Source organism: Neofelis nebulosa, chromosome 7 (assembly GCF_028018385.1).
Source record: "Neofelis nebulosa isolate mNeoNeb1 chromosome 7, mNeoNeb1.pri, whole genome shotgun sequence".
In the NCBI taxonomy this organism is placed as follows: Eukaryota; Metazoa; Chordata; class Mammalia; order Carnivora; family Felidae; genus Neofelis; species Neofelis nebulosa.
This window is the reverse complement of record NC_080788.1, coordinates 125,373,339-125,401,153: the sequence shown is the minus strand read 5'-3', so window position 1 is coordinate 125,401,153 and position 27,815 is coordinate 125,373,339. Positions and strand designations below refer to the sequence as shown.

Genomic DNA, 27,815 nt, shown 5'->3' with positions numbered 1-27,815 from the left:
TAGCTGGGGTTCCAACTCAACCCTCTCTGGTCTCAATGCCTGTACCTGTTCCATGGCATTCCCCCTAACCTCCATGTCAGCAAGGCCTAACTTTTAACATGACTAGAAGTGTATTTGCCAAGTTGTCATTAAGTTCTTTGTGTCTTGTTCTTTTCATCTTAAAATGAGGAAAATACTGTCTACCGCTTGGGGATTAAACACATTACACAGATCTGAAACATTTGACACAGTACCTGGAACACTATGGAAACTATGGAAATAAATGATTGATTTAATTTACATAAATTATCTGAAAGAGAAAGGAAGAAAGGAACTTTCCATAGTTTGACATCATTGAGCTCATTTTTTCCCATTCCTGTGAGAATCAACAGCATAACCATTCAATGTAATGTGAAGGAACAAGTTTATTAACTAAATTTGCTTTTCTCTTTGAAAACTGGTAACCGATATATGGATAGAGCATACCAGTTGAGTTAACCCACATTTCAGGATCATGGTGAAATATGTGAAGTATCATGATGGATTGTCCAATTGGCAAAGTAAGCGTGTGCTTAGGGAACCAGCAAATCAAGGACACCTGAGATATGAGAAAAGTTCCAGCTATGATGAATGTTTGCAGAATTTTATAATCTGAAAATCTAAAACGAAGTCTGTTAAAATTTAAGCACTCATTTATATTTTGCTTTTGGATTTAGTTTTTGTAAAAAATATTTCAATATGCCAGGAGACTTGGAGAGAAGGCATCTAAAGCTTTCCGGGGCTTAAGGCATTATATAAACAAGGTTCTGGAAAACTGTTCAGTTTGTTGATTTGCAGAAAATACTTTAAAGCTACCAAACATTTTAAAATATATGTATAGTATCTAATCATCTTTCCCAGAATACAATGCTTCTATCTTCTTACCTGTTCAGAAGTGTTTTCCCTCCTGCTTACCCTATCATAGCAATCTAAATAATAATGTCTCAGTTGACAGACATAGTTGTTTAGCCCATAAATATGCCAGTTTTGATAAATTTATATAAGTACTTAGTAACTAGTTAGAATATTTTATTTCACATGGTCCTAGCTTACCCGGCTTTTATAAGATATGATACATTTAGCCCCAGTGCAAGATCTTTTACAAAATGTTTAGAAAATAAAAATGCCATCATCATACAAGGCTTTGGGAAGAACATTTTATTGCTAAGCATATCCTTGAACGAAAATGCAAATATGAACTAAAAGAGAAAGGAAAAAGAAAAAGCAGTAACTTCACAACATCATAAAATAAATTCCTTAAGAGTCTGCTCATAAAACAACAGGAATATGATAGAAGCTCACATACAGAATGCACATGTTCCCATAAAATTGTCCAAATAGAAACTTACACTAAAAGGAATATAACAAATGTATTTTTACTCAAATAAAAAAAATGTAAAGAAAGAAAGCAGGAAATCAGTTCACAAGACCTCAAGACTCCAAAAACAGCAATCTTTTACAGACATCGAGATATAATCAACTTCATATAGGTTGGGCCATTTAAGTTATCTAAAATCGTGCTTTGATATCTCTTTATAATCCTGTCATTTTTAATGACAACAAAAAAATCCAAAACTCTTAACACATTGAAATATCAGATAATGAGGAACACCTCTTTCCATACACATTAGTAAAGGCTACCATTGTTTAGATTTCGCTTTTTGCCCCATGTCTTTAAGGTATTTTTCAAAGTCAAATATTCATGCAACTTACAAAGACCAGCAAGAGTAGATTTCTAAATCTAAACAGCTGATTGATTTTCATCTGTACAAAAGAAATTGTATATATCCTACCCTCCAGAAGACATACTTCATTTTTGTGTGAATATTTGTCTTGCTTTGTCTCTTGCTTTTTGGATAGCTATGGCCACACAACCAGTTTATTGTTTTTCTGTACATTGTTTCCTCTTTTCAAAAAGAAAGACATACAACTGGAATATAAACCAAACAAACGGAAATAAACAAATAGAAAGGAAAGAACAGTTCTTAAAGCAGTATGTACATAGGTGGCTAAGGAATTATACCAGCAAAAATGTAGTAAAATATGTAAACAAAATCTGAGAAGATTGTTTATTCTCTTTGACACAGTTAACTGTGACAAAACTAAAACTCACACTTTCTTCACATTTTAAGGTTTACTTTTTGTTGTTTTGTTATTTTCTTTTAAAACAACATTCTCATTCCACTTCAAGACTTTAACAGTTTTCCTGTTTCAGTCATCCCATCAAACATACCATGATAAATATATCTGTATATATATTTATTTATATATATATTATACTATTAAATTCCTTTTTTTGTGTGTCACAGCAGCTTTATTCATTTATTATTTATTTGTTTTTAGAAAAGATGGGTGAAGGGAGATGTGAGCAAATGGAAGGACAGAGTTATCTGTAAGTGTCAGGCTACAAAATCAAACCACTATGAAAAACATCATGTTGGGGGTGGGGGAAGAACTATGTATTTTGCACTCTGTCATGCCATGTTTGGCTTGTGTGACCTTTTGTTGTTCCATCACACATTGAACTCCCCTATTGTCTGTTTTGATTCTTTAACAGACGATTAGTATTGTCTCATCTTTTTATATTTGCATGCATTTCAATCAGTCGCAGATCCAGCCCACCCCCTCTTCACCTTCCCTAGGAAAGGCTCTGTGTTAGTTTGTGGGGCTTTCTCCTTTACCACAATTTGGCTGGGCTAATGAACAGGAACAATATTGTTAAGTAAAGCCAATAGCTCTAATAAAACCAGCCCTAACCCCACCTATTCAGGGTTTGGGTGGCAAATTCTGCAATTAGATCCTGAGGGACCAGCTTTTCAAATCAATACTATCATCCATCATGTGATTTTGCTATGTGTTTCAGCAAAGCATCGTATAGGAAACAAACAACAGATTCTAGAAATACCACAACCTGATATGTAGAGTGAACACCATGGTAGCTTTTGAGTTCATATGGCAATAGTCTCTCTTATTTTTGTTTTCTGAGTTTTTTGTTTGTTTTTTCTTCTTATGTCCAGTCATTCTCAAAAAATAAACAAAAACCCAAAAGCCATTTTTTCCCCTCAGATCTTGAAAAGTTACACGTACACTGGCCAAAACCAGATAAGGGTGGGTTTTTTTGTTTGCTTTTGTTTTTCATTTTTTTTCATTTTTTTTTGTTTTTGTTTTTTACATAATTAAACCAAAAAAAAAAAAAAGAAAAAAGAAAACATTGTTACAGATTGTTACAGTCAAGCTTCACAAACATCATTACAGACTCACTTGGAGTTATGGAACAAGTAAGCCATGAAGTCTTCTACCTTGGGTGAAAAGTCCTCAAGAGAAGGAAGCTTCCAAGTCCGCGAAAGTGGGGGAGCCATCTGGTTGCTCCAGAGCGCAAAGTGTGTGCTTTATGATACAGCAGGGCAGAAAGAGTGTTCTGTCTCCGAGCGATGACTGAATCAAAGCAGCCATGGCTGAACGTTTTAGGTACATCTTTGTGTGTGTCCTTTTAAAAATGGTTTTCCCCACCATGGTCATGGTACACCCCATCTCATAGTTGTAACAGTTCTGACATCTGTGAAACCTCGTTTTCCAAGTATTTATAGATTTCTATAGAAATAATTCTGTGTCATAAATTCACGTAATGATTGGCGGTGTCGTTTTTACACATAATACTCCTTGTCCTTGTTTTTCTGTTTCTTGTGGCCGCTCTTCGAGCTCTGCTGCTTCTCCTTGATGAGCGTGCCGTTGCTCTGGGCCGAGTTGCTGATGTAGTTCCGCGTCTCGTCCACTTGATAGGACCCCTCGTCCCTGTTCCTGTACTTGTACATGGCGTACAGGAGGATCAAGATGCAGAGGGCGGCAGCAGCCACAATGCCGACGACCATCCCTGTTGTACTGCTCGACTCCCGGATCACCTCTGAGGCCCCCGGAACCCGTCTGACTCCCGGCTCTGTGGGGTTTGCTGTGGGCACATTACGGAACATGGGGGAAGTAATTAGTGGGCTCTTCAGTTTGGTGCTGTCTAGCTCATAGGCAGTGGGCAACGGAAGCAAGACTATATCAGGCTGGGGTTTGAGATCACGGTTATTCATTTTGCCAGCTGGCAATTTGGGCACCATCCCAGACGAGGAGGAAGCTGTGAAGCGGATCAGCTCAGGGGACAAAGATGTGGTAGTAGTCCTACTAGTTTCGGAGACTTTGTTAGGTCTAAAGTCCTTGGATTCCCACTTGGGCGCATGTGCTTTGTAGCCACCTTCGAAGATTGAAGTGGAAAGACTCTTATCTGTTACCAAGGAGAAGGTGGTGTAAAAATCTTCATCATCAGTAGGGGGCAGGTTAGAGTCAAAGGTTTCCCCTGAGCCATACCCAGATATCACCAAGCCATCATCATCACAACCATCGCTGCCTTGGTCCGACAAGCAAGGTAACCCCGCCTCAGAGGTCATGGACAGGGAATCTTTGGTGGTCTCAATAATGGTGAGGAGGGGGCGAAAGGTAGGGGGGAGTGTAATGGAAGGTGCACGAGTAGCAATAGGAGGGGTAGCTAAAGGGTCTTCTACAAGAAGAGGGATAACTAATTCACCTCCTGGGATTGAAAAGAAAAAGAAAAACAGAATTAGTATATTTGTAGATACAATCCATAGTCATTCTCAGTGACTGTATTTGATTGATTAGGTATCACAGATTATCATAGAATGACCTATGTCCACACATGGATCCTTTCTTATCGTAGACTAACCATTCTAAGCTGATTTAGAGCCTATTATATGCCTCTTGCCACCGAAGTCTGAAATTCTTAGGTTTTTAAGATACTCTCAAGTAATTATTTAGATAGAATTCAAATACGCTGATTCCAGGATCTGCTTACAGGATAATGGCATTCAATCATTCTATTGCAAAAACTGACAGGCTAGCAAAACTGTGTGTGTGTGTGTGTGTGTGTGTGTATACGTGCGTACATGCACATGCATGTGACTAATTTATGAACCCTAGCATTTCTTTATTCTCTTTTTGGGTTTCTATGTATTTGCTCCCATGAGGATGAGTATGACATATTCTTCAGGTCCCAGAGATCAAGATCAAGGAATGTAAAAGACCTTGTCTTTAGTATTTTAAGCTACTACCTTTTATTTAACATTTATGAAATTCAGTGTACATTTACTATATGCTAAGTAAAGGGAGCTCATAAGAGGTTCAAATGTTCATCTAACAAACTCATTCTGACTATCTTTTCCAGAAATTGCCCTATTAAATGACAACTCACCTTGCCTTGGTCTCACATTATGTTTATGCATTGCTTTTATGCTATATGCAGTATATGCTGAGCTCAACACTAGATTTTTAAATACCCCGACTAGATACCCATGATTTACTGGAAATTTAGATTCAGAGATGTAGAGATAGCAAAGTGAGTTTTTAAAATCAGCGATTCTTATCCAAAATGGGAAAAATAAATTGGTTTACCCACAGACCCTAGTTATTGCATTTATAAACATGTGGACTAGGTCAGGAAAGACAGTGCAGAATAGTTCACTAAATCAGAGTGCCTTCAAATCATGGGGACCACAAATATTCTGTGGTGCTTACTTAATTGTAGGGCCAAGTTTATTACTCATGTATGTAAGCAAGATAATCAAGGTCTTCTGTGTCTCTTTACAATGTTATTTTTCAAACAGAGAAAGAATCTCCAGAAGTTACAGTTCATGTCTCCTCATTGAATTTATTTCCAAAATGTATTGTTGTTTTAAAAAAAACACTCTAGCTGGGAGGGCATGATGTTTCCCTGTTTCAGATAGACAGTTGAGTTGCTAATATGATATTATTGTTGACAGCTTCTTTCTGAGCTGGGTCATTAAGCTCTCAGCCAGGTACAATGTTCTTGTCTGTTCTGCCCTCCATAGCAACTGCCCTGATGGGATGGTTGGTGTGAACGCCTGTTATCAGATGTGATTTTGCTGAGGTACCCCTTATTGGTGACAAAGCCAGGCATGTGATAATATCACAAGTTCTAAGTGCACAAGTCTTTAGTTTACATGGTCTTCCCAGGTTCTTCCTATAAAGATGGACTCACAAATAAGAACTCTCCTGCTTAGCTTTCCATACCATGTGTCTTTAAATATTTCCCTGTGCCTCAGTTAGAACTGCTGCATGTAAACTGTCCAGATTTCAGGTGTGCTAAAGAGAAGGGCCTTCTAAGAGGAAAGCTATTGCATACCTTCAAAGCACCTGAGAAGAACTATTTGTACCCATTTCAGAAGCTTTACTTCCTCCATATTTATCCAATAACATTGTGTTATACAGAGAGAAACTGAGGTGGGGGAGGGTGGCAATAATGTACATGATGTGTATTATTTGGAAGGGATAATCATCTCTGTCCTACCTGATGATGTTACCATACATAGCAAAATAAAACAACCTTTCTGAGAATTTCAGGATGATGTTTTGGGTTATGCTCTAACCCCAAACTTCTCTTCCAGTGCTGGGTGTTTCAAACTATTGAGTAAAATGATCTTTGCAGATTCATCATTAGACTTGCTTTACTGGACCAGCATGCCTTTTTTTTTTTTTTTTTACATTGTGAATATATATAATTCATATATCTTGCAACTGATTTAATGCATAATTTACAACTTTTTCTAGGTTTCATAAATGGGATTTGGAGCACAGTTCCCTAAAGGTAAGCCAGGACTAAAACTAACCCTGAGTTTCTCTCCTTATTCTTCTAGTGGGGTGGGGGTGGCAAGTGTTATATTTAAGGTGACCCATGGAAGAAGGCAGTGTGTAAGTAGAAAAGAGAAGGCAATGAGAAGAGAGATGAGATGGCCCATGCAATCTGTTTGAAGGTTCCCTAGAGATTACTCAGGGATGATTTTACTTTCCTTCAGAGAACAAGACAGGATTTTTTACCCATCCCACCTAGAACAAAGGTTTAGCACATGTGCTCTTTCCTGGCACAAATACTGACAGTATTTGTTCCTTAGGGAAATGATAAAAAATCCACTCCACATATATTAAGCAGAGAGGAAACTGGGGTAAAGGATCAGGAGTAACCGATGTGTTGAAAGGCAAAAGCCTGGTATGGATAACTTAAATATAAAGGCAAATTGTTAAGTAGTGTGCTGGTGTCCCTTTAAGTGAGATTAAGATTACTGTCTTCATGATTACAGAGTGGCATTCATTTGCAATTTTAGTGTACCATCTGTGACACCCAACTGCAGTCTTAAATTTGCCTCCTTCCCCCCCCCCCCACCCCTTTTTTTCAATCTAAAGCTTCTGCAGTGTCTTTGTTGTAAAAAATCTACAAAATCTACAAATTGCTCACTCTGCAGTTGAATCGCCCCCACTTTCTTTTGCTATTCACTTCTCAATTCAACACCTTTTAATCTTTCTCGTGTTAAAAAAAAATAACTGAAAACCATCACTTTCATAATGAAGTGGAAGGAGAGTCCTAAAGCTCGCTTATTTATAAAGAGCTTCTAAAAGGTTGATGAGCCCCTAAGTGAAATGATAAGAGCTTATTTTCAAACCAAAAATGTTAGGTATGCTATTTTAGAGTTTAAACAAAAGAATGTGTCCAAATTACTAATCTTCAGTTTTCTTTGCCATTTTGTTATTAATCCTGGCAGCAGTGGTAGAAAATGATAAATGATGCCCCCTGTCAGGGAAATGTGAGCCCCAATTCCAGTGGGAGAATAGTAGAAGCTTTCATAATCCACCCCCTTTCCTGCCCTCTCAAGAAAATCGGAAGAGTGTCTTCAGCTTAAAAGAAAGTCAACTGGGATGCAGGAATTGTTGTTACAAATGGAAATTGGAGTAAAAATAGGTGGAAAATTTTAGAGAATAGTGCAAGGTGCCTGGGACAGGTGTGTGAGGGTGTATAATCTACTTTAATATCAAATTCCATCTTTAAGATTTAGGATGATTATTTAGTGTCCTAGGGAATATGAGGGCACACATCCTTTGAGATGAGATGAGGGATGTATTTTTCCATGATTAGATCCTTAACAGAAATAACTTAGACTGTAGGAAGCTATTTAAGATGTTATGTTTGTTTTAATCCAAAGTGATTGTCCTCAGAAATGTTGGAGCAGCTATGTTTTTTTTTCCCCAATATCCAAAGACTATGGAGTCAGTGATCTACCAGATGTCTATGCTTATAAAGATTCATATTCATAGAAGCAGCAAGCCTAAAATCATAAGGGGTTACAGGCAGAGGGACAGAAACCCTGTAGGCCATCAACACCCTAATTTCCTGTTCCCTCCCCAGAATTTGTCTTTGGCTTGGAATAAGAACTATCTTTATTCCTTAACCTTAGCATTTTAAATCAGGAATATATACCCGTTTTTGACAGGGTTGTGCTTTTCTTTAAACTAGAGGGATCACTAGGGATATAAAAGGTCTATTTTAGCCCTGAAGGCTGCCCTGCTTTTTTGCTTTATGAGTGTATTTATAGATATATAATTCATGTGTCTAGGGCTGATATCCAGCAAAAGGGGCTCTCTGCCATCGAAAAAGACAGTGTATTAAAAATTTAATAGAACTCTTCTGAACTGTGAGAATTTCACAGGTGATAGTGAATGTAGTGGGTCATCTGAAAAAACAAGGGCAGCATGAAATTTCAATGTGGCTCCAACCTTTTCCTCTCTGGAGACATTCAAGTCTGAGAAGTCACAAAAATACCAAAACAATGACACTAAAGAGCCAGACTGAGAGAGGACACCATGCTCCAATTCCTTGAATTTATTTTATTTATATTTAGGTTCTTTACCTCATCTCTTATTTGCATGTTTCTAATTCATTACTGAGATATAGTCATGTAATACGGAAAAATCATCCTTTTCCCCCATAAATTAGTTGTTGAATGACATTCACTTAATTACTTGGTGCCAAAGCAGTGTGTACTTGTAGCACATAAAGGTCCTGAAGTCTGCAATCATGAAATTCTTCTCCACTTTCAGGAAAAATTGCCATGGACAAACATGCCAAGTACCAGGGGAGGAGGCTCCGGAAAAACTCAAGGGGCTCAACTTATATTTTAGTAAGACGAGAATCTTGAGGTGGGGCATTTTTCCCCCTAGTTTGTCTGAAATGGATTTGATTCTGAAAGGCTACAGATTCGATTTTTCAACATATGCCCAGGTAAGATGAGACAAAGGCCCTGGATATCATTATACATTGTAAAATAAGGCATGCCCAGTAGAATTTTTCATTTCCTTATTGATTAAGGGCTTTGTCTCTAGAGCCACTCATACTCAGGTTAGCATCAGAGCTCTGTGGTTTACTAGCCATGTGAGTTCAGTGAAATTTCTTAAACTCTCTGTCAAATGTAAATAATAACACGTCTATCTCAAACACCAGTGTGAATAATAATGCATGTTAATGTTAATTATATGCATACTAAGTATTTAGCATAGAATCCATTGTTACTTCAAAATGCCAGTTAATAGTATTATTTCTATTAACGTTTTGGGCCTATACATCATTGATCACTTTCTTACCATTTTTTTAAGTAGTAGCCTCATGCTAGGGTACAAATATAATAATATAGGATCTAGGTTATTGGGGCTATTTTAAATGCAGCTTTGAAGAATGAACTAATTCAAAAAGCTTGTATTTAAAAAAATGATTAACCCTTTATTAAATTGACCAATGGATAGCTTCCTCAACAAAAATAAATTCTGTTAGATAAAATAACACCCCATTTAGGAAGTTCTTAGTTTTAAACCCAAAATATCATCCAGCACATGAAACAATATAAAATCATATAAACTGAGGCAGAGAAAGCCCATTCATTAAAGCTACTGTGTTGGAAATACATCTATTACCCACCATTCAGTAGGATATTTCTGTAACAGTTTCAGATAACACTATATCTGAAATTAAAGTGAAACAAGTAATCTGTTTATTTAAAAATGATACAGCCCTTCTTTTTCTTAAAATGTTTATTTTGAAAGAGAATGAGAGAGTAAGAACATGAGTAGGGGAGGGGTGGAGAGAGAGACTCCCAAGCAGACAGAGCAGTACAGAGCCCTATGAGGGGTTCAGTCCCACCAAATGAACCTTGGGATCATGACTTGAGCCAAAATTGAGTTGTACAGTTAACCAACAGAGCACCCAAGTGCTCCTGGTATATAGCACTCCTTACCTATCCATCTTATCTTTCCCAAAGTGCATAAGGCAACATTAATCCAAATACCTTTAACCTCAGGGGGTATTTTCACCTCTAAGGTCACACAAAATGGCAGTACTTACCTACCTGAAAGATTTCCTAAATAAAACTTTAGATGCTAAAATTATCATGTTTCTTCTCGGTAGGATCTTAGGATCCTTTTAAAGTTTACTTGATTAAATCCAGGAGAGAAATAGCAACTATTAAATGAAAGGGAAAAGAGGAGGGGGGAGCAGAGAGAAAGAGACAGACAGAGAAGTTGGAGGGGAGGGAGATAGAGAGGCAGGGAGGGAAGAGGAAAAGATGCTGGGAGGGAGAGAGGGACAAGGAAGGAGGTAAGAAGAGAAAGAAAGGCAGGGAGGGACACAGGGAGGGAAAGGCTGAGGGGGAGAGAAACAGGCTGGGAGGGAGGGAGAAGCTGGGAGGGATGCAGGGAGGGAGAAGGAGAGACAGAATTGTGTGCTCTCTGTATATGAGTGTTTGTTTTCACCAGTAGTTAATTCTATACATTGAAAGCCATCATTATCACAGGATAATACCCTAGACACCTGGGATTCTTGATGCCTTCATTCTCAATAAAATCAATTTTGGAGTCTGCAGTGATGGTGGTGGTAAAATCCTGGATAACCAAACTCTACTATTGTCACTTGAGAGCACCTTAATTTCCCTTTGCTGAAGGAAAATACAATAAAGGACTGATTTCCCTGAATGCTTTCTAAGGAGTTAAATTAGGATGTATTACCACTGATAATACTTGGCGTTAACTTCTTTTCTTCTGGGGGTACAGGCCTCCCATAGGCTGTAACCAAGTTAACATCCCACTGTAGAGCATATCATTATTCTCAAGGCTTTAAAGTTGGTTCAGGCAAAGAGGCTAGGCTTCCTTTGGATGATGAGAACAACTTACCCACCCCTTCTATGAACAGTAGAGTTCACATTGATTAGAAGCAATTCAGCACAAAACATAACAGTGAAAATTAAGCAGATAGGCACAAATGAAATAAAATATTTAATACTGTCTTCAAAAGCATATAGTAGAAAATAAAACTAACATCAAGGCCAAAGTAAACTAGAGGAAAGGAGAGCAAATAACATTCACAAGGCATTCACAGTATAAGGGCAGGGGAAAAAAAAAAAGTAAAAGCAAATTAAAAAAAAAAGGCTATTTTTGGAAAACAAAGAAAGCAGTCATTTCCATATAGATAAAATAACTTAAATGAAAAAAGCATACCATATTAATTTATAGTCAACTTACATCAACAAATTGCCCGCATGTTTTTTGGCATGAAAGAAAAATTTATAAAAGAAAGTTGTGTAAGAATGCTCTTGGACAAATAGGATTGCCACATTCTTGTAACTTGCTTTTTTGTTGTCATTTCTTAAAAAACTTTTGAGCAAAATGTCTAATTTTTCAAATATAATAATTTACAACAGAGGATGATACAGGGAGGCAACAACACATACATCCACACCACATAACATGAAAAGAAAAAAAAATCTGCACTTTAACAAAGTTTTTCTCTGAGGGGCTTGGGAGGGCATCGATTTTGAATTTGAAATAATTCCGATTGCAGTGATTTAAAAAATTAAAAAAAAAAACCTGTTTACTTTTATAATTTGCCTTTAAAAATTCTCTGAATCTGGAGGGTTTTGAATGAACTTCTGCACTGTTATAGGTTCTCAGATATATATTTGTCTTTTAAATATTTTTGTCTTTTTGACAAGTTTTAGATTTAAGGGGATGGATGGCAGCACATAAATTTGAACAATGCTAAGGGAAGGGAAGTGTGGGGAGGAGGGATGCAGAGAGGGCAGGGTCATATTTATGAGTGTACAACACAAGAGATGAAGATGATGGGGGTGAAAGTGTAAGTGAGTCGCCATGTCCATGTAAGGGCGGCACGGAGTGATCTAGCTGCATTAGAGCTTCTGGCTGTAAGGAAGGGATGGGCAATATACAAAAACAAATGAGCCTACACATGCCCATCTACAGAAATAAAGAACAGAACTCTAACACAATCTCACACACCCTAAGCTGCAACTTCTTCAACATGCAATTACTCCAAAAATCATTACAGTTTCATTAAAGAGTTTCAAATAATAAAAACAGTTAAACTTTTTTTCCTACTAAAAGTCGCCAAAATACATAAAGTAATAATACTAATAATAATGACCAAAAGATTAAAAGCAAAAACAAGAAGACTAGATTTATGCATTCAGGTTGAACAACTTCACCGGCAGCCACACAGCCCCATCTAGAGTTAGGGGAGAGGGTTGGAGACTAGCAGAGGTGATGGAGAGGCAAAAGTGTACAGGGAGCCCACTTGCTGGGTTACTAGTCCCTTCCTTATAGAGAAATGGTTCTGTCTGTATGACATCATCCACGTTCTCCCTGCCACCCATGGGTGCACAGGATTCCCAATGAGAAGGCGCTAATTTGAGAGATGTGGATGTGGGGATTCTGCGGCTGAAGTTGTTCCACATTTAAAGAGGGAGTGGGGGAAAATTGCAGAAAACAATTCATAACTTTTTTCTCATAATTTTGGATAAAACCAAATCTAAAGTTAAAGATCTAGCAATCAAAAGAAACATATTGATATATATATATAGATAGATATAATACAAAAAGCACTTAATTCCCAAACAAAAAGGGAGAAAAGAACCAAAAAGTTTAAAGGAAAAAGGATTTCACAGACTTTCAGAGATGAACAACCAGATGCACACGCTGAGGAGGCACAGACAGAGCAGTCAGGGGACACTTTTTTTTTGCTTTTTGCTTTTTGTTTTCTGGCTTGTTGATTCCCCTTTTGGTGATAGCCAAAATTAAAAACAAATTTTGCATTTCCTTTAAAAATGAATTTTGCATTTTTTTAAAAAAGTTTTTTTTGGTTTCGCTTTTCTTTAAAAAAAATAAAAAGGGCGTGCAGTCTGGATGTACGTCATAAGTAGACATTTGAAAGAGAAGAAAGTGGCTAAGACTGACAAATGGGTAATCTTCTATTAGCCTTTAACTGTACGAATGTTAATCAAGTTAATACATGCTTAAAGTAAGTTGCATTTAGGGAAAATAGAAAAACAGAACAGCAAGCTGGGGTTGGGGAGAGGTCAGCAAGACAAAACTGATTTGGGGGTGGGAGGAAAGTACTAGACTTAGTTTCATGACTTTCCAGTAGGGGCAAAGGGCATCCCAAGGCTTCCTGCCAATTATAAGAAGGAAAGCTTGTGCCTATGTATATGCATGTTGGGGGCTGAAGTGGAGACTGTAGTGATAGGAAGTGAAATAAAAAATATACATGGGTTCATGGGATCTGTTCTAGAAAGCTTATCCCATATTCATTCACAGACCTACAAGGCATATTTTGTAAGTCACAGAGAGGATATAATTGCAGTGTTCCATATGATTTTCTTGGGTTTTGCCACATTGCCGGGGTACCATCAGTGACAATAGAGTGTTCATAAAATGAGCCTGATAAATGGGATAGCATGAGTGCGTGTGTGTGTGTGTGTGTGTGTGTATTCCACGCACGCTATTCCGTTTATCAGGCTCACACCCTCTCTACTCCGAAGAACACAGCGGCACAGGGTCAGTATCTGTAGAGTACAGAATAGATAGGAAATGAGCATGGTATATTCAAACTGCATTGGGGTAAACTATACTATCTCCAGTCTTCTAGAGATCATGTGGGAAACAGATGTTCCATTCAATCTCTATTGAGAAAGATGGAAAAGAGAGAGGGAGAGGAGGAAGGTGAGGGGCAAGGAGAAGGGAGAGTGTTGGAGTAGGTGTGTGTGTGTGTGTGTGTGTGTGTGTGTGTGTATGTGAGTGGAAGGAGTTTTTAGAAATGGCCTCGGCCTCTACTGGAAGAGATCCCGAGAGTTATAGTCAATACTATATCCCTATGAGAATATTAATGTCCAACCAAGGACTGGGAAACCCAGGTCGGCAAACCACAAAGGTGAGACACTTGAGAGCACCTGGTTCTGACACAATCTTAGTCACTCCTGAGAACTTTGCTGGGTGACTTTCACGAAAAGGAATAAATTGTGAGGATGAGTTAGACTTTTGCCCCCTATGAGACGCCCCTTTTATTATTTTATTTTAAAATAAGTATAATAACGTGTCCCCATGGGTCAGTCCGTACCAAGATTTTTAGTCTCTGGTTTAATAATGTTAATCATTATAGTAGGAACTTCACAAAGGACGGCTGGCAGGTTGCAGAAGGAGGGAAAAAACATCCCAATAATATAGGAAGAGAAAAACCCTTGGTGCACTGATTTTTTTGAATACTTATACTTTTAACAATGAATTGTATTGTATGAGAAGACTCTAAATGCTCATATGGCCTCACAAGGTATCAAGTGACTTCTTTACAACAAAGTTGGTTTTGATAATATTCAGATAGGCTGTTTTTTGTTTCATAGGCAATTTTTTTTAAAGTAGGCTCCATACCCAGAGTGGAGCCCAGTGTGGGGCTTGAAGTCACAACCCTGAGAACAAGACCTGAGCTGAGATCAAGAGTCAGATGTTCAACCAACTAAGGAACCCAGGTGCCCGTAGGCAACTTTTTAAAGTGTGAAACATACTGGACTAAGTACGAGACTTAAAGAATAAGAGACTTCCAGTATATACATACTCCTGGATAACAAGAGGTGTCAAGAGGTGTTTTGAGAAGATCTATCATAATTTGGGTAATTTACCTATTTCAAAATAGCTTTTTTTAAAACTCATACAAGTAGGACACCATTAACATTCTGGAAATCACCGGTTTAAACAGTTGAACATAGTAAAATTTGGGGTTGTCACTTTGCAAATAAAAATTGTATTTTTTAAACCCATGGAAGCCATAGTTTCAAATGAAGCCAACACAGCCTGAATATAGGGCACATACATGCTTATAAGTCAGCCATCAGTTACATACACAAAGCTTGTTTGATTTTTAATGTAAGATACAAAGTAATATTGCTAGTAGCTCATAATTATGTCCCAGGTTTATTTTAATCTTTCATTAGCTATGTGTGTTAGGTTTTATTATCAATAACTACATGGTTCTCCACCTATGCCTCTACATGGTGAGTGTTAAGAATGCTTTAGAATGATGCTTGCCATTGAGAACAAATAATACAATAATTTGACTTGAAACAGCATATTTTGATGCAACCATTTGTATCCCACCATGTCCAAATAACCTGTCTAAATGTAAAGTCAAACTTTTAAAAACATCAAATGCAATAAGACAGAATTACATTGATCAGGATTCACCTTGGGGAATGCACTTGTTAAAAAAAAAATTGTTGTCTAAACTGCCTCGAGTTGGGCTTGACACATTCAAAAGACATGATCAGGTAACTCAAGCTACAGACCCACCTTTTTGGGAGAGTGGATCCTGCTGTCTAAGGGACATTGTCTTCAGTGTGTACAAGTGAGGTCCAAGAGGAGGCCCAAATGAACTACTTTGTATAACTGTAAATATTTTAAGTTTCTGAGGGAAAACAGTGGAGAAAGGAAGGAAAAGGAAACCTTCTTGGGAATCTGAGTGCAATTCCAGGGAAAGACTTAAAACATTACAAGTAGGGTGGGCTAAGAGAGAAGTTTGGAGAACAAATACTTCCTGAGGATTTCAAGGTTTTTTTTGAATTAGGTATGTCAGGTAAATATCCTCATCTGTCCCTCCTTTGAAAGATACAAAAATATTTCACTGATTGCTATTTTTATATGTCCACAAGAAGCAGGGAGGGATTCTTCTGGGAGAACCAATGGCTCAGTTCTGAATCATGGTTTGGACTAGAATAAAAATGGAGACTCTGAGAATGGATATGGAATCCAGGAAGGTGGGGATGGCTGTCACCTGTGTCATAAAATGAGTCCTGCATATACTCGGGACTTCTCACAACCTCTTCCTCAAGACATGAGTGATGCTCAAGGAAGGGGGTGAAGAAGCCTGCTTTCTACATGGTATTTATTTCTAGATAAAAAAGTTTATTGGATTCGGAGAGGGAAGATGGCGGCGTAGGAGGACGCTGGGCTCACCGCACGTCCTGCTGATCACTTAGATTCCACCTACACCTGCCTCGATAACCCAGAAAACCGCCAGAGGATTAGCAGAACGGAGTCTCCGGAGCCAAGCGCAGACGAGAGGCCCACGGAAGAGGGTAGGAAGGGCGGCGAGGCTGTGCGCGCTCCACGGACTGGCGGGAGGGAGCCGGGGCGGAGGGGCGGCTCGCCGGCCAAGCGGAGCCCCCGAGTCTGGCTGGCAAAAGCGGAGGGGCCTGACGGACTGTGTTCCGACAGCAAGCGCGACTTAGCGTCTGGGAGGTCATAAGTTAACAGCTCTGCTCAGAAAGCGGGAAGGCTGGAGGACAAAGGGAGGGAGAGCTGCTGAGCCCCCGGACGACAGAGCTCAGCTTGGTGGGGAACAAAGGCGCTCACCAGCGCCATCTCCCCTGCCCAACCCCAGCCAAAATCCCAAAGGGAACCAGTTCCTGCCAGGGAACTTGCTCGCTCCGCGCAAACACCCAACTCTGTGCTTCTACGGAGCCAAACCTCCGACAGCGAATCTGACTCCCTCCCGCTGCCACAGGGCCCCTCCTGAAGTGGATCACCTAAGGAGAAGCAAGCTAAGCCTGCCCCTCCTGCCCCCGTGCACCTTGCCTACCCACCCCAGCTAATACGCCAGATCCCCAGCATCACAAGCCTGGCAGTGTGCAAGTATCCCAGACGGGCCACGCCACCCCACAGTGAATCCCGCCCCTAGGAGAGGGGAAGAGAAGGCACACACCAGTCTGACTGTGGCCCCAGCGGTGGGCTGGGGGCAGACATCAGGTAGGACTGCGGCCCCGCCCACCAACTCCAGTTATACACCACAGCACAGGAGAAGTGCCCTGCAGGTCCTCACCACTCCAGGGACTATCCAAAATGACAAAACGGAAGAATTCCCCTCAAAGAATCTCCAGGAAATAACAACAGCTAATGAACTGATCAAAAAGGATTTAAATAATATAACAGATAGTGAATTTAGAATAATAGTCATAAAATTAATCGCTGGGCTTGAAAACAGTATAGAGGACAGCAGAGAATCTCTTGCTATAGAGATTAAGGGACTAAGGAACAGTCACGAGGAGCTGAAAAGCACTTTAAACGAAATGCAAAACAAAATGGAAACGACGACAGCTCGGATTGAAGAGGCAGAGGAGAGAATAGGTGAACTAGAAGATAAAGTTATGGAGAAAGAGGAAGCTGAGAGAAAGAGAGATAAAAAAATCCAGGAGTATGAGGGGAAAATTAGAGAACTAAGTGATACACTAAAAAGAAATAATATACGCATAATTGGTATCCCAGAGGAGGAAGAGAGAGGGAAAGGTGCTGAAGGGGTACTTGAAGAAATTATATCTGAGAACTTCCCTGACCTGGGGAAGGAAAAAGGCATTGAAATCCAAGAGGCACAGAGAACTCCCTTCAGACGTAACTTGAATCGATCTTCTGCACGACATATCATAGTGAAACTGGCGAAATACAAGGATAAAGAGAAAATTCTGAAAGCAGCAAGGGATAAACGTGCCCTCACATATAAAGGGAGACCTATAAGACTCGTGACTGATCTCTCCTTTGAAACTTGGCAGGCCAGAAAGGCTTGGCACGATATCTTCAGTGTGCTAAACAGAAAAAATATGCAGCCGAGAATCCTTTATCCAGCAAGTCTGTCATTTAGAATAGAAGGAGAGATAAAGGTCTTCCCAAACAAACAAAAACTGAAGGAATTTGTCACCACGAAACCAGCCCTACAAGAGATCCTAAGGGGGATCCTGTGAGACAAAGTACCAGAGACATCGCTACAAGCATAAAACATACAGACATCACAATGACTCTAAACCCGCATCTTTCTATAATAACACTGAATGTAAATGGATTAAATGCGCCAACCAAAAGACATAGGGTATCAGAATGGATAAAAAAATAAGACCCATCTATTTGCTGTCTACAAGAGACTCATTTTAGATCTGAGGACACCTTTAGATTGAGAGTGAGGGGATGGAGAACTATTTATCATGCTACTGGAAGCCAAAAGAAAGCTGGAGTAGCCATACTTATATCAGACAAACTAGACTTTAAATTAAAGGCTGGAACTGGGGCGCCTGGGTGGCGCAGTCGGTTAAGCGTCCGACTTCAGCCAGGTCACGATCTCGCGGTCCGTGAGTTCGAGCCCCGCGTCAGGCTCTGGGCTGATGGCTCGGAGCCTGGAGCCTGTTTCCGATTCTGTGTCTCCCTCTCTCTCTGCCCCTCCCCCGTTCATGCTCTGTCTCTCTCTGTCCCAAAAATAAATAAAAAAAAAAATAAAAAAAATAAAGGCTGGAACAAGAGATGAAGAAGGGCATTATATAATAATTACAGGGTCTATCCATCAGGAAGAGCTAACAATTATAAATGTCTATGCGCCGAACACCGGAGCCCCCAAATATATAAAACAATTACTCATAAACATAAGCAACCTTATTGATAAGAATGTGGTCATTGCAGGGGACTTTAACACCCCACTTACAGAAATGGATAGATCATCTAGACACACAGTCAATAAAGAAACAAGGGCCCTGAATGATACATTGGATCAGATGGACTTGACAGATATATTTAGAACTCTGCATCCCAAAGCAACAGAATATACTTTCTTCTCGAGTGCACATGGAACATTCTCCAAGATAGATCACATACTGGGTCACAAAACAGCCCTTCATAAGTTTACAAGAATTGAAATTATACCATGCATACTTTCAGACCACAATGCTATGAAGCTTGAAATCAACCACAGGAAAAAGTCTGGAAAACCTCCAAAAGCATGGAGGTTAAAGAACACCCTACTAATGAATGAGTGGGTCAACCAGGCAATTAGAGAAGAAATTAAAAAATATATGGAAACAAACGAAAATGAAAATACAACAATCCAAACGCTTTGGGACGCAGCGAAGGCAGTCCTGAGAGGAAAATACATTGCAATCCAGGCCTATCTCAAGAAACAAGAAAAATCCCAAATACAAAATCTAACAGCACACCTAAAGGAAACAGAAGCAGAACAGCAAAGGCAGCCTAAACCCAGCAGAAGAAGAGAAATAATAAAGATCAGAGCAGAGATAAACAATATAGAATCTAAAAAAACTGTAGAGCAGATCAATGAAACCAAGAGTTGGTTTTTTGAAAAAATAAACAAAATTGACAAACGTCTAGCCAGGCTTCTCAAAAAGAAAAGGGAGATGACCCAAATAGATAAAATCATGAATGAAAATGGAATTATTACAACCAATCCCTCAGAGATACAAACAATTATCAGGGAATACTATGAAAAATTATATGCCAACAAATTGGACAACCTGGAAGAATGGACAAATTCCTAAACGCCCACACTCTTCCAAAACTCAATCAGGAGGAAATAGAAAGCTTGAACAGACCCATAACCAGCGAAGAAATTGAATCAGTTATCAAAAATCTCCCAACAAATAAGAGTCCAGGACCCGATGGCTTCCCAGGGGAGTTCTACCAGACGTTTAAAGCAGAGATAATACCTATCCTTCTCAAGCTATTCCAAGAAATAGAAAGGGAAGGAAAACTTCCAGACTCATTCTATGAAGCCAGTATTACTTTGATTCCTAAACCAGACAGAGACCCAGTAAAAAAAAGAGAACTACAGGCCAATATCCCTGATGAATATGGATGTAAAAATTCTCAATAAGATACTAGCAAATCCAATTCAAAGGCATATAAAAAGAATTATTCACCATGATCAAGTGGGATTCATTCCTGGGATGCAGGGCTGGTTCAACATTCGCAAATCAATCAACGTGATACATCACATTAACAAAAAAAAAGAGAAGAACCATATGATCCTGTCAATCGATGCAGAAAAGGCCTTTGACAAAATTCAGCACCCTTTCTTAATAAAAACCCTGGAGAAAGTTGGGATAGAAGGAACATACTTAAAGATCATAAAAGCCATTTATGAAAAGCCCACAGCTAGCATCATCCTCAACGGGGAAAAACTGAGAGCTTTTTCCCTGAGATCAGGAACACGACAGGGATGCCCACTCTCACCGCTGTTGTTTAACATAGTGCTGGAAGTTCTAGCATCAGCAATCAGACAACAAAAGGAAATCAAAGTCATCCAAATTGGCAAAGATGAAGTCAAGCTTTCGCTTTTTGCAGATGACATGATATTATACATGGAAAATCCGATAGACTCCACCAAAAGTCTGCTAGAACTGATACATGAATTCAGCAAAGTTGCAGGATACAAAATCAATATACAGAAATCAGTTGCATTCTTATATACTAACAATGAAACAACAGAAAGACAAATAAAGAAACTGATCCCATTCACAATTGCACCAAGAAGCATAAAATACCTAAGAATAAATCTAACCAAAGATGTAAAAGATCTGTATGCTGAAAACTATAGAAAGCTTATGAAGGTAATTGAAGAAGATTTAAAGAAATGGAAAGACATTCCCTGCTCATGGATTGGAAGAATAAATATTGTCAAAATGTCAATACTACCCAAAGCTATCTACACATTCAATGCAATCCCAATCAAAATTGCACCAGCATTCTTCTCGAAACTAGAACAAGCAATCCTAAAATTCATATGGAACCACAAAAGGCCCGAATAGCCAAAGTAATTTTGAAGAAGACCAAAGCAGGAGGCATCACAATCCCAGACTTTAGCCTCTACTACAAAGCTGTCATCATCAAGACAGCATGGTATTGGCATAAAAACAGACACATAGACCAATGGAATAGAATAGAAACCCCAGAAGTAGACCCACAAACATATGGCCAACTCATCTTTGACAAAGCAGGAAAGAACATCCAATGGAAAAAAGACAGTCTCTTTAACAAATGGGCCTGGGAGAACTGGACAGCAACATGCAGAAGGTTGAAACTAGACCACTTTCTCATGCCATTCACAAAAATAAACTCAAAATGGATAAAGGACCTGAATGTGAGACAGGAAACCATCAAAACCTTAGAGGAGAAAGCAGGAAAAGACCTCTCTGACCTCAGCCGTAGCAATCTCTTACTCGGCACATCCCCAAAGGCAAGGGAATTAAAAGCAAAAGTGAATTACTGGGACCTTATGAAGATAAAAAGCTTCTGCACAGCAAAGGAAACAACCAACAAAACTAAAAAGCAACCAACGGAATGGGAAAAGATATTTGCAAATGACACATCGGACAAAGGGCTAGTATCCAAAATCTATAAAGAGCTCACCAAACTCCACACCCGAAAAACAAATAACCCAGTGAAGAAATCGGCAGAAAACATGAATGGACACTTCTCTAAAGAAGACATCCGGATGGCCAACAGGCACATGAAAAGATGTTCAACGTCGCTCCTTATCAGGGAAATACAAATCAAAACCACACTCAGATATCACCTCACGCCAGTCAGAGTGGCCAAAATGAACAAATCAGGAGACTATAGATGCCGGAGAGGATGTGGAGAAACGGGAACCCTCTTGCACTGTTGGTGGGAATGCAAATTGGTGCAGCCGCTCTGGAAAGCAGTGTGGAGGTTCCTTAGAAAATTAAAAATAGACCTACCCTATGACCCAGCAATAACACTGCTAGGAATTTATCCAAGGGATACAGGAGTACTGATGCCTAGGGGCACTTTTACCCCAATGTTTATAGCAGCACTCTCAACAATAGCCAAATTATGGAAAGAGCCTAAATGTCCATCAACTGATGAATGGATAAAGAAATTGTGGTTTATATACACAATGGAATACTACGTGGCAATGAGAAAACATGAAATATGGCCTTTTGTAGCAATGTGGATGGAACTGGAGAGTGTGATGCTAAGTGAAATAAGCCATACAGAGACAGATACCATATGGTTTCACTCTTATGTGGATCCTGAGAAACTTAACAGAAACCCATGGGGGAGGGGAAGGAAAAAAAAAAAAAAGGTTAGAGTGGGAGAGAGCCAAAGCATAAGAGACTGTTAAAAACTGAGAACAAACTGAGGGTTGATGGGGGGTGGGAGGGGTGGGAGGGAGGGCAGGGTGGGTGATGGGTATTGAGGAGGGCACCTTTTGGGATGAGCACTGGGTGTTGTATGGAAACCAATTTGACAGTAAATTTCAAATATTAAAAAAAAAAAAGTTTAGTATTTTCTTTTTAATGGTGAACAAAAATGCCCCCAGTAAAAAGTTTACATACTATATGTTCCCGAACTCAGTTTCCACACATTATTATAGTAGAGAGGGAGAGACAGAAAAATTAAGCCTCCATAATGGAAAATGGAGTCCAGGACACCATCAAGCTCAATACTCAGAACTGTATTTCTATATTAATGATCTGCTTGCCTGATTTAGAGTAATTTTTCATACTTAAGTAGATGAGAATGGATAAAACATCACAAAGACTAGTATTACGTTTTAAAAACTGCTAAGATAGAACATTTAGATGTGGAAGGACATTAACTTAATGACTTCTTTCCCTACATTCACATAACCCTTAACTTGCACCTTAATTCAGTCCTATCACCTGCATTCTTCTTTGTGAACCTGTGTGCTGCACAGATTTCTACTGACTCCAACACTCCATCGCATTCAACTTGTTTTCCTCTTAATCTCAACAAGACTATAAGAACTTTAGCACAAGTGTAGATTTTTTTTTATCTTTATTTGCCTACCAACCAGGATACTAATCACCAATCATTTATTGAATGAACTAATGAAGGAGTAAATTAGTTAATATATTCAATTGCTCATTTTTTTTTACCCTGACACTAGGCTACAGCTTCTATAAAGGCATTAAAATCATGCTTCACCACCATGGCTTGCCTTGTGCCTGGAATGTAATATATGGGATAGAGATGTTAGGGTCAGGAGGCCTAAGTCCGAGTCTTGGATGTACTGACCACTGTTATTAGTTTGTTGAGACATTGAACAAATCAGTTAACTTCCCTGAGTAAGTTTCCTCAGATGTAATAGGGAGATTGTGATGTCTGGTCAATTAACCCACCTCACAGGGTAAGTTTGTATGACTAATGAGAATTTGAATGTGAAAGTGCTTATAAATTCTAAAGGGCTTTTCAAATGTTTGCTACTGTGGTTTTCAAAGCTGGCACCATAGCATCAGCTGTAAAATTCGGGTTTCATATTCAACAGAGGAGGCTGAGTCCCTGAAAGTTGAAATCAGATGCTAGAACATCTACTTCAGCATCAAACAAATAACCTCAATCCAAAACCTTAACCCAAACAGCCATTGTTACTACTTCTGTTGAACCCATGTCTCTACCCCTCCGATAATGCTAAGTTCCTAAAGCATGATTAGTTCATCTTTAATGGTGAAGTTTTATTATTTCTTCATGTAATTTTATAATTATTTTACCCTTCGTGTGGGTTAGAATTACCTGCTGAAGTGCTCTTATTTAGATACATTTTCATAAGAACATATTTATTTAGTGGCAGGAGCACAGACCTGGAAGTGAGCTCTTGTCCCCTAGCAAACCAGGTGACTTGAGTCAAGTCACTTGCTCTTCACTCCCTTAAATCCCTTGGAGACACATATCTTAATAGACATCAGAACTGGAGGGTAAGATGAGGATGTGAGGGAACAGAGGGTCAAGGTAGTATTTTAGTTCCTTCCTCTCAAAAGTGTTAATACACTAAGACACACAAAAGGAAAACTCAATTAAGAAACTTTGAGGAATCACTATTTTCATTTTGTTTTAATGTTAATCAGGTATTAGTCTAAGTAAGCCTTTCTTCACTCAGGATATTAAAAGTTCCCTGATTCACAAGCTGAATCGGTAAGCTTATTTTGTGTTTCTTAATCTGTCTAGCATCGAGCAGGACACACCATAGGTATTCAGTGCACATGTGTTGAATTAAACTATAAAAATAGAACAGCTTGCAACACTTGGATCTCTGCTTTGTGAAGTGGGTGGAATTCAAAAAAGCTATCCTTGCTGGCACTAGTTTCTTTAATTAAGAGCCAATATATTTATGAAGTGCACCAATGAGAAAGAGCGTATAAATAGGGCTCAAAACCATGAACTCAGCAACTGCTCTCCTGCTCTTAGCCTTGCCTCCGTGTAGATTTGTAGGGCTAATATATGCATATAGCTCATTATTTGCAAATGATTATGTCCTTGGAATACTATTAAAGTTCAAGACAGTTGGTAATATAAATACTTATTTTATCAACATAAAGAGTCACCTGTGTGCCAGTCAGAAAAATGAAAGCCCTGTCTGAAATATTTTGTTCTAATAGCTTGACTGGCCCAAGATTCCTCCTCATTTCCTCCTCTATTTCTCAGCCTTTTGGCTGGCCCCAGGCTTGGCCCTGAGCTGCTTTAATTTTGGGGGTGATCCCATCTAGCCCCTTGGCTATATACATGCCTACCATCTATATGACTATGATTTCCTGTTCACCTCCCCTACCCCCACCTCCAGTCAGAATTCCAGTTTCCCATCTCCAACCGCCTACTCAACATTTCTACTTTGATATCTAAGAGGCTCCTCAAATTCAAAAAGGCTAAAACAGAACCTTGGCTTTTATTTGCCTACTAAACTTGTACCTCCCCTAGGATTTCCCATCTCTTTGGTCTGACTCACATTACAGACCCTAAATTCGTCATTTACTTGAGCCCCTTCCCCAACTCACCTCCACATATCCAATGTACCAGGAAATTCTACTGACTCTACTCTGGCAACAAGTCCTCACATGTCTACTTTTTCCAATGCCATAAACCACCATAATTCCTTGCTTGTAGCCTCCCAAATGATGTCTCCACCTCCACTATTCACTTCCGAAAATCCATTCTCCCTAACAACCTAAAGTGCTCTTTAAAAGGTATATACTATAAATCAGATCAAGTCAGTTTCTTGCTTAAAATCTTCAAAGGTTTCCCCAAACCAAAACTCTGTATGCTGACCCTCTGTGAAAGTGCCCTGTGACCTGCCAGCTGCCTACTATTACTCCCATGTCATCTCCTACAGATCCCTTATAGCACGTCTGGCCCAGGATGTCTCAGACTCTGGCCATACAATCTAACTTCCCTTCCAGAAACACTCCTTTCCTTGCTCTCTGCCTGGCTAGTTTCTTCCAGGGGGTTGGGTCTCTCTTCTAATTTTATTCTTCCAAGAGGCCTTCTGTGACTTCCACAGTAAAGTAGCAATATGTTCACTAACTGATTTTGATTCTCTACATAGCTGACTCTTACCCATTTATTTTTGTTCAGTCCTCCCTCGTTGCAAGATAAGCTCCGTGAGAACAAAGACTTTGTCCTGTTCTCCACTATACTTAGAGCAGAGCTGGACATAGTAAGAACTTAGGAAATCACTGCTGAATGATTTTACTCAGTGACATCATTCCTGAGTGCAGGCACTGAGTAAATGTTTTGTAAACTAACTATTGAGACATTACATTCCCTATTCTGTTTTGTTTTCTTCTACTCCTCTCTAAACCATATGGGATTTCCTTGAGTTCTAGTTAGCAATTCCAATGCAAATTGGATCTTCTCATCCACAGCTGGCTTAAAAAGCCTTCTGAAAAAATACAGCACTAACTAACTCATTCTCCCTTTCATAAACTGGTGCTGGGATGTTTATTAAAAACTCAGGCCTTCCTTTGCAGTTGTGAAAGCTAAAGATAAAATAAACAGAATATTCATCCCTAGAGCTGCCAAACTTTGATGCTTGTCTTTAGGCAATAGGAAGGAATGGGCCAAACAAATTATCAGTGGGAGGAATGGTGACCAGGGTAGTAATAATGTACTCGGTTATCTTTGCCTCCTGTGGCCCTGCAGCCCCTGACAGCAGAATCTGGCAGCTGTAGGACCTGTCTCCTGAACTGGTACCATGACACTTTATGACTGTGTTTATAGAGTAATAAATTATTCAAGAAGGTTTATTTTGCTTCTGTTGTCCACAAAAGCTCATTTACTCTGTCATTATGACCAGAAATCTGACTGTTTTCTTTGTCCCAGAGTTTCTTTGGGGGGTAGCAGCTGGGCATCCTAACCTATTACCTCCTCTCCACGGACCCCTTACATTCTCTAAGTTGTCCATGAGACATAGCTGAACCTGAAAACACATTACGCTAAAATTCACTGTATCCTGAAATCACCCTTTTTTCCTTTAAAATGTATCTTCATTGTAAGGAATGCACAATGTTCGTAAATCAACACCACCGAGGCATTTTTGTATTCAGTGAAAACTAGTACTATGCAAACAAGATGAAGAGCTTGCCCAAAACTCATACACATCATCAAGATGCTGTACTATGACTACATGGCTTTGACTGTGTCTGACCTGAGCCTCCAAGGGAAGACTGCAGAGATGCTTGCATGGCCAAGACACATATCATGAGATTATTCTTAGTTTTTGTGAACTAAATTCCTGTAGATTAGGGAAGGAGCTATACGAAATTCCGTAGTCATTGTAAAAACTCAATGCATACGAGCCTGTAGATTAGTAAAGATAGACGCTTAGGGACAAATGCATATGATCAAATGATGAAGATAGTGATTTCCTTGCAAATATGAGGAAAGAGAAGGAAAATATGAATTGAAATTATATAGTTTAAACACTAATCAGAAGCCTACTTCTGGAAGGAGTTGTTCTTAAGAGGTATTGAAAACTTATTCTCTGCCAGACATTATTTTGAATGCTTTAGATATTTTATTTCAGTTAATCTTTATAATTATATCTTACATATCAGTAAATTTGGGCTGAAAGAAGTTAATTTGCCTAAAATTATATAACTGGAAAGGTAAATATGCATGAATGGACCAAATCCTATCTGTTTTTACATTAAACTACAATGCAATCCTTAAACAGAATGTTTTTTAGTATTTGGTTCTCAGTGAGTATGGGAAATTACAAACAAGCTACTCTTTAGACACAAAAACAACTTCTGCAGGAGATCCCAGGAACTCTACAGATTTATTTCAAACTCTTATGCCTTTGAAACTACTATTGCACACTGAGATATTCAGAGGGGCTCTGAGGGGTTTTTGTTGGTGTTGTCCTTTTTGTTGTTGTTGTTGTTTAGTTTAGTTTGTTTGTTTGTTGTTGTTGTTGTTGTTGTTGTTTGTGCAACTTTAGGTCACCTAAAACTCTCTGGTCTTAAACACGGAACTAGTTGCTCCATGAAAGCAAACTGGGAAAGTAAAGTGAAGAATGCATGGACTATTAAAGCGATAGCTATGGATTACATTTAGCCTCTTTGCCATTTACCACTGGGTTTCTTTCAGTGCACTAATCTACTAAATCACTCTAGTAGGGGTGGTGGGGTCAGGATAGCAGGCATGTCTGGATATCTGCATTTGTTCCCCCAAAGGCTCTTAGGCAAAACTAGGTTGAATTTATAGTCAAAACACCTGAACTAAATCCCAGCTCTGATCCACCCTCTGTGACCTTGAGTAAGCATAAACTCTTATTTGTAAAATGGAGATAAACTTCACTGGATGTTCAATCAATCAAAGGAGACATTAGATATAGAAACATCTTAAAAAATACAAACGTGTACGTTCAGATATGTTAAAAGAGTAATAACTATCTTACACATAAAAAGCTACCTAACAGTTTCTAATACATGGATTTTAAGACCATACAATAAAAGCTTTGGATGTTCTACCTACTGTAA

At 39.0% G+C, this 27,815-nt stretch overlaps 1 protein-coding gene across 37 annotated transcripts in view; it reads right to left on the bottom strand.

Moving 5' to 3' along the window:
- Nucleotides 1-1,161: 1,161 nt before the first annotated feature.
- NRXN3 (neurexin 3) overlaps nucleotides 1,162-27,815 on the bottom strand; it is a 1,582,316-nt gene continuing 1,555,662 nt past the window's right edge. For 15 of the 37 annotated variants that reach the window (XM_058739879.1, XM_058739880.1, XM_058739883.1 and 12 more), the window contains one exon: nucleotides 1,162-3,964. In XM_058739879.1, coding sequence (XP_058595862.1) covers nucleotides 3,663-3,964 — 302 coding nt within the window. In that variant the 3' untranslated portion in view covers nucleotides 1,162-3,662. The other 22 variants (XM_058739868.1, XM_058739859.1, XM_058739860.1 and 19 more) reach the window with 4 other exon arrangements.